We start from the raw sequence: 7634 nt of genomic DNA, 5'->3' as shown, positions 1-7634 counted from the left end.
GTGAACCTATTTTCACTGGCGTTTTTTAAAACCGTCATTGCTAGGGGCCAGTACCAATCATCATTTTTACAGGCGGGTAACTGAGGATCGCCAGTGGAAAGGCGGCCGGCGTAATAAAACCGCCAGTGAAAATTATTTTCAGAAAAATAAAATAGGTTTTAAAATCAGTAAAAAATTCATTTAATAAAGGCCTGGGCCCACCCCACCCGCTCGTCTTCGTCTCAAGTTGCAGCATTTTACGTGCAAAATTCATGTGTTATGCAGTTGCTAGGAATCGAACCCTCGAACCTCACCCTCGCGCGTACCCTCCTCTACTACTCCATCTATGGCATGCTTTATTTTTAGTTTGTAGTTTTGTTGTCCACGTATTACAACTATCTAAGTGTAAATTGCTTGTTTGAGAACATAATCGAATTCAAATCAAAAAGTTGTCAACTACAAACTTGAATAACTTTTAAAATTCTACATCTTTCATTTTGACACTTTTTCATCTGAGGTCGTTTACAAATTTTGAATTTTAAATTTGACAGATTTAGATGCAATTTTTGAGAGCCGAAATAATTTCAAATAAAAAAATTGTTAACTATACAGTTTTATAACTTTTAGAGGTCTACAACTTTTATTTTGATAGTTTCATCAAACGGGGTCTTTTGAAAAACTCGAAAAATTATGGATAAAAATGATTTATAATGGGGTTCATTAAGAAAACTGCCACTAGAAATCATGGATTTCTATAGACGATTTTCTTAAGCAACCGCCACTAAAAATAGCACAGACGGTTGATAACTGAATTCGTCTATAAAAATATACCACACCGTAGGTTTTAAGCCTTTTTCTACTCGTGATCGTTGAATAATCCCTCTTTCTTGTTCATTCAAATCAAATAAATAATATTATTTAAATAATCTCTTATCCCTCGTCCATCTCACTCCCACTCCGTCGTCCCACCCTCTCCTCCCAACGTCATCCTCTCCTCCTCACTCGTGCCACCATCTATCCCTCTCCTCGCGGCACCGCTACCATCAATTCCCTTTTATCCGTAGGATCATAGTATTAGCACAACCTATACGCCAGTAGAAAAAAAGACCTGGGGTGAAGATACGCTCACTCAAACGTTTCCTGTTCCTATCTAGCTAGTAGTAGTTCCAACGAAGCAACAGTTGTACGTCATGGCGCTCGAGCCCCTCCGCCATGGGCTGGTGTCGCTGCTCGTGCTGCTGCTGCTGCTGGTTCACGCGGCCAGCGCGGCGCGCGCGCGCGACTTGCACCTGGAGATGGTGACCACCTCCGCCGCGACGGCGCGCGCCGTGCCGTCGTGTGCGAGCTGGCGACTCGGGGTGGAGACCAACAACATCCGGGACTGGTACAGCATCCCCGCGGAGTGCCGGGGCTACGTCCGCGACTACATGTACGGCGACCTGTTCAGGCAGGACTGCGCGGTGGTGGCACGTGAGGCCGCCGCCTACGCAGAGGGGCTCGAGCTCGGCGGCGACGGGAAAGAGGTGTGGGTGTTTGACGTCGACGACACCACCCTCAGCAACCTCCCCTACTACGCCGACACCGGATTCGGGTATGCACGTGGGTGCTCGTGCTTGCGTCCAAACTTGCAGGCTGCGAATCAAGGTGACGAGAGCGAGAGCTTTTCTGTTCTGCGTGCAGGGCTGAGCCGTACAACGCCACCTACTTCGACGAGTACGTAGCGAACGCGACGGCGCCGCCGCTGCCGGAGGTGCTGCAGCTATACGAGACGCTGCTGTCGCTGGGCATCAAGGTGGTGTTCATCACCGGCAGGCACGACTACGAGAAGGAGCCCACCATCAAGAACCTCCGCAGCGCCGGCTACCACACCTGGGATAAGCTTGTGCTCAAGTACGTAAACTTTTTAATTTTTGCGTATCAAGTAGGTTAATATTAAAGCCCCATATATGATATATCCCAACCACTACAGTAAACGGAGAAACGTCCAACGGCCAAAACCGTCGGACATTAGAATTAAACCGTCGGAAATAGCTTATCTCCGACGGCAAAGACTTATCTCCGACGGCTTTAAGCCGTCAGAGATAACTCGTCGGAAATAATGCAATGTCCGACGGCAGCCGTCGGACATAGCCTATCTCCGACGGCTGCTAGAGCCCGTCGGAAATAATAAATCTCAACCGTTTTACCGGTCAGTCAGTGGGCCCCACAAGCTTAAGTCCGACGGCCCAGCGATAAGCCGTCGGACATAAGGTAAGGTTATGTCCGACGGTATTTAATGCCGTCGGAGATAAGTCAAGGTTATGTCCGACGGCTACCACTAGGCCGTCGGACATAACAAATTACAGAATTTACACAAAATTCTGTTTTTAAAAAAATCTGACATTTACAAAACAAAAACAGATTCATGCACATATACACATTCACATTCACAATCACAAATATACACATTCTAATAAGTATTCACAATCACAAATATTCTCACATAAATATTAACATTCACAAAGTTAACATCAACATATAGGTTCGACCAACATATAGGTTCGACGGTTGTTGCAAACTGAAATTGTGTCTCACAAACAAGTGTTGCAAAGTGTTTCATAAATAAACATCACGACACATCAATCATATCCATCGTCTGGATGGTTCGAGTAGCCACCTCCTCCGGCTGGACTCTGCGTGTTGAAAAGGTTGTTCACCCACGAATGTGTTGTGTCGTCTTGACCAGACCCATCTCCAGGTGCGGCAACTGAAGCGGGTGGTGTCTGAAATCCCTATAACACAAGCACATGAAATAGTAACCACTCAGTTGTTCATTTAAACACATAAGACATCTATGAACATGTCACACACGCATATGTGTACATACCATAGGGAATTGTGACGGAGGCGGAGGCGGAGGTGGAGGCGCCAACATTGGCATTGGCAGTGCAAAGTCCGGAGGCGGCATCCCATATGTCGGCATCGGGACGCCCGCTTGTTGGGCTAGTTGCTACAAATTATATACAAGTCATTGTTTATATACAAGCATCTCTTCCATCCTATCGTAGTCCTCCTCTTCATGTGACTAAACTTCCGATACAATACGAGGAGGTGGGTCCTCACCGTGGTGCACCCACACCTCATAGCCTGGCATATAACCGTTCTTGCAAATATGTATCGACATAGTCCTCCTGTCAAGGAAATTAATGTTCCGACACTTGCTACAAGGGCACCTAACATCGGTTCCAGTCTCTGACCGAGCAAAAGCATGGTCGAGAAAAGCGTCAGTCTTGGCCACCCACTCACTTGATAGAGCACCTCTTTTCTTCCAACCTTCATACATCCATCGACGATTCTCCTCCATACTAGATACGAGACGTTAACTTAATTAGATAAGTAATGCACGGACCATCCGTTTTTATGAAGAAATCACGCCCCTACATCTGTAGGAAAGGATAGGTCCTAAACCCACCCAGGAGTGACCGACGAGGCCGTGTTTATGACAAGACATGTGGTCGTGCGAAATTTCGGCAGCATAACCCCGCTGTTCTCCAATCGCACGCCTAAAAATGGTGCAATTGGAGAACATAGGGGTTATGCTTCCGAAACTAAGCACGAGCACATGCTTTTGTCATAAACACGAACTCTTTCGGTCACCCCTAGGCTGTCCAATAAAGGGACAATTCCGGCCCAACACACCTTACATGCGTCGCTTGTAAGGTGTGTTGGGCCGAAACGGGTGACGCCTAGGTTTCGTTTGTTCACACTACGATACACTATGATTAACTAGAATCATCGTGTATTATTAAATAATGAAACTAATAAACCACAATACAATATTACATACGAAATAACATTGTTATGAATGACAAATCATATAAATTGACCTTATTTCCGAGGGCATAATAATTACCCTCGGAAATTTAAAATTTAAATTATCTAAAGCACCACTAAATAAACTAAAACAAGGTAATTTAATTACGTAATCAAATTTAGGCCATATAATCATATTTCGCCAAATAATCAAATTTAGGCCATCGGATATAATAAGATAAACATTATTTAACATACTAATTATTTAATTACAACATTAGAAACTACAAAACAATATTAATATATACAAAATAAATCTAAAAATACTTACTTTAATAATATGGCGGGCGGAGATGTAGCCGGCGGGGCGAGCTGGGCGGGGAGGCGACGGCGGCTGGGCGAGCGGGGCGAGCGGGGCGGCCACCGGCGGCCGGCGGCCGGCGGCGACGGCGGCCTCGCGGGGAGGCGTGTGGGCGGGGCTTTGGGAGGCGGGCGGCGGCGGGGCTTTGGGAGGCGGGGCGGCGGGGCAGTGGGAGGCGGGGCGGCCGGCGGCGCGGCGGCGCGGCGGCGCGGCGGCGCAGTGGGCGACGGCGGCGACGCAGTTGATGGCGGCGGCGCGTGGGGAGAGACAGAGGAGAAAAGAAGCGCGCGCGTGGAAATGAACCGCGCGCCGGTTTCCTGGGGGATTAAAAAATCTTACCTCCGACGGCTACGCTGCCAGCCGTCGGACATAACCTTATCTCCGACGGCCGCCTACGAGGCCGTCGGAGATAAGAACTATTTCCGAGGGCCCTTTGTGGCCGTCGGACATAAACTAATCTCCGACGGCCGCGTAGGCCGCCGTCGGAGATAAGGAGGCCGTCGGATGTTTATCAGTTTACTGTAGTGAACGATCCCTGCGCATCTTGTCCTCTTGTCAAAAGACCATTCTAGTAAACTCAAAAAATATAGTTATCCACGATAAAAAAAACATCGAAATTTCTTATGTCTCTTTGTTCCCACACATTTAAATTTAAATGGTAAAAATAATAAAATTATATATAACTGAGTATTTAAACTATAGTTGTTAGCTTAAAACTCATGTCTACACTCGTCTAACCAATAGAACATATATATTTTTGTTTTATATATTATATACCTAAGTATGAGGTGTTGGTCCACATAATTGTAACATGATGGCTAGCAGATAACGTTAAATCATTTTTGTTTAAGTCTAATCATAATCAGATCTCATATTAAAAATGGAAATCAGTCTATTCAAATTTATTACTGCTATTACTTAAATGTGAATGTAGCCAGGTTGTGGTAACTTATTACCGTTATAAAGGTTTATACCGACTATAAGTTGTTGTAGCCATCGTATAGTGTATCATTGTCATTTAAGTTATAGTTCGTGAAACAAATAATAACATCTAAATGAAGATCGTAGCAACGTAAAGACACTTACTAACCAGTATATTAAAAAAAGAACGCTGGAAGAGTGGCTGGAGATTTCTAGGCCCATATACAGCTCAACTCTAGACCTAAAAATCCATGGGTCAGGATTAATATAGTACCCGTACCGCAGAAAGAAAATGACCTTTTCTCTCTCTGTCACGCACGTGCTTATATTTCACACTCCATTATTGGCGGAATGATGACTCGCTCGATTGGTGAGATCTGGTTACGCGTGTCGAACTTCTATGGACTCGTATATAGGATTGAGCTCGTGGGCAAATCTGCAGGTAAAACTTGCATGGGTCCGTCCCTTCCAGTTAACGTTAGAGGGTGTTTAGTAAAGCTTCCATGGAGAGGGTGGGAGCAAACGATAAAAAACTGAACTGGTTTATAGTAAAAGTGAAGTGAATCTAGTCTCTAATTTATACTAGAGAGGGTGGGAGCAAAAAACCGCTACTCTCTAAACCTCAAGAATCACTTCACATATTATTACCAAATGGTTTTCGTTAAATAGATTCATTTAAAATCATTTAGAATCACTCTATTAGAGAATCAACTATTAAAACTAGAGAATCATGGAGTGGAGCTCTGCCAAACAAGCTGTGCGGCTTATGAAGTATAAATCTACTATTTATTGTTATTTAACTACCAAATTTTTTATAACAAACAACTGACATTTTTTTGATATTAAGGGTTAGTTCGGTAACTCCATTTTATTAAAAAATAGAAATTTTTTCCAAGTGAAAATAAACTAATTTTTTTGTAAGGGTTAGTTTGGCAACTTCATTTTCTGAAGGCATTTCTATTTTTCCAAGAAAAATAAAATAATTTTCTCTGAAAAATGGAAAAATCTCTCGGGAAGATGATGTTCCCAAACTAGCCTTAAAATAGAAATTACTTTGAAAAATGAGGGTGCCAAGCTAGCCTAAAAGAACCAGCATTTTGATTATCACCATTTCACTTGTGTTCTTTCGTTCAGAATTTATAGGCTAATTTGCTAAGGCGTGCACTTCACACGCCCTGCGCTAAACACTCTCGGCTCTGTGTCACCTGTGTTCGTGCCTTGCAGGCCGTCGTCCCTGGGTTCGTCGGTGGTGCCGTACAAGTCCGGCGAGCGGCAGAAGCTTGTGGACGCCGGGTACCGCATCGTGGGCAACATGGGCGACCAGTGGAGCGACCTCATCGGCGCGCCGGAGGGCGACCGCACCTTCAAGGTGCCCGACCCCATGTACTACGTCGGCTGAGTGAGACATGGCACCTACTCCAAATAAAGCTCCAATGTTCGTCTTATTAATTGGCGTCTTGTGGTGGCTGTACTGGCGACCAAACCATTGGGAATGCAGAACATTGTTCGTCATAATTCATCCCGAGTGAAGTTTATTTTTGGTTTGAATGTGCCAGTACTAATTAGCTGTTTTGTGTCATAATTTTATAACTTGTTGATATTATATTAAACAAAGGCAACATTTGTATCAAAATTATAAAGTTTAAAAAAAAACATGTTTGCTTGGCTTTAATCAATACCGGCTTCTACTGCTTCTACAGTGTTTTTGTCTCTATAGATTGCAACTGCAGCAGCCCGAACAACTGACTTTAATCTGAAGCGAACAACCCAAGTTAACACCGAAGTTATAGCACTTGACGACATCTACAACTTTACAGTTGACAATATTTTTATTTAAGATCATTTATAGTATTAAACATTCAATATAAGATTCGTAAATGTATAGCTAAAAGATAGCCTCAATTAGGACATGTACAACCCTAAGACTCTGGTTCAGTTTTCTAAATACAAGAGACAGATAAGAGACTGAATGATACAACTCTAAGAAGGTTTTTCACTGTCTATATATCCTTCTCCTGTTGTCTATATTTTATCCATTTATTTGTTTTTCGCTGTCTATTTATCCTTCTCCTCTTGTCTTTCTGTTGCCCAATGGTAAGAGAAGGTGTTATAGTTTGAATTGTGTTGCCCTGTTACAGTTCCTTGCATGAACTTTGATAGGTGGCCAACAAGGACAGAGTAGTTCTAAGTGCCAATTGGTGTTGAAAGACACTTAGAGTAGTTTAGTACTTTGTTTTTCCTTTAAAGGAGGGTACAGAGTAGTAGCTTGACTTAGATGAGTCTAATATGTTAAATGTGGTGCACACTTGTCAAACTTTGCACTAGGTAGCTCATAGGAGGCCTAAGCTTCTTTGGAATACACCCCATTCACAAAGATTTAGAATCTAAAGTGAGTTAAAGGGTTAAGTAGATGTTGGGCCATGAGAAGACAAGGCGTTGTCAAACCATTGAGTATGTGGAAGGAAAATGGGCAAATAAACCATTTCCACATTGTTTTGGTGATTAATATCCAACACAACATACTGAACTAACTATTTCCTAAGTCTTTGAGCATAGGTCCATTTCAAGGAAAATTGAGTAA

General features: G+C 43.4%; 1 protein-coding gene across 1 annotated transcript; it reads left to right on the top strand.

Annotated features, from left to right (window-relative positions):
- The first annotated feature begins 1106 nt into the window (after positions 1-1106).
- Positions 1107-6592, top strand: LOC100282109 (stem 28 kDa glycoprotein). The gene is made up of 3 exons (NM_001155022.1): positions 1107-1570; positions 1660-1869; positions 6278-6592. Exons 1-3 carry the CDS (start codon positions 1170-1172, stop codon positions 6450-6452), a joined length of 786 nt encoding a protein of 261 aa, NP_001148494.1. The 5' UTR covers positions 1107-1169; the 3' UTR covers positions 6453-6592.
- Positions 6593-7634: the final 1042 nt, after the last annotated feature.

This window comes from Zea mays, chromosome 8, assembly GCF_902167145.1.
Source record: "Zea mays cultivar B73 chromosome 8, Zm-B73-REFERENCE-NAM-5.0, whole genome shotgun sequence".
In the NCBI taxonomy this organism is placed as follows: Eukaryota; Viridiplantae; Streptophyta; class Magnoliopsida; order Poales; family Poaceae; genus Zea; species Zea mays.
The sequence above is the reverse complement of the archived record's forward strand: the minus strand, read 5'-3'. Positions and strand labels throughout refer to the sequence as shown.

Excerpts from the sequence above, each read along its gene's own strand:
- LOC100282109 (NM_001155022.1), top strand. The coding sequence starts at position 1,170 with ATGGCGCTCGAGCCCCTCCGCCATGGGCTGGTGTCGCTGCTCGTGCTG. Across the intron at positions 1,571-1,659 it reads TACGCCGACACCGGATTCGG|GGCTGAGCCGTACAACGCCA; the intron begins GTATGCACGTGG and ends TTCTGCGTGCAG. Across the intron at positions 1,870-6,277 it reads TGGGATAAGCTTGTGCTCAA|GCCGTCGTCCCTGGGTTCGT; the intron begins GTACGTAAACTT and ends CGTGCCTTGCAG.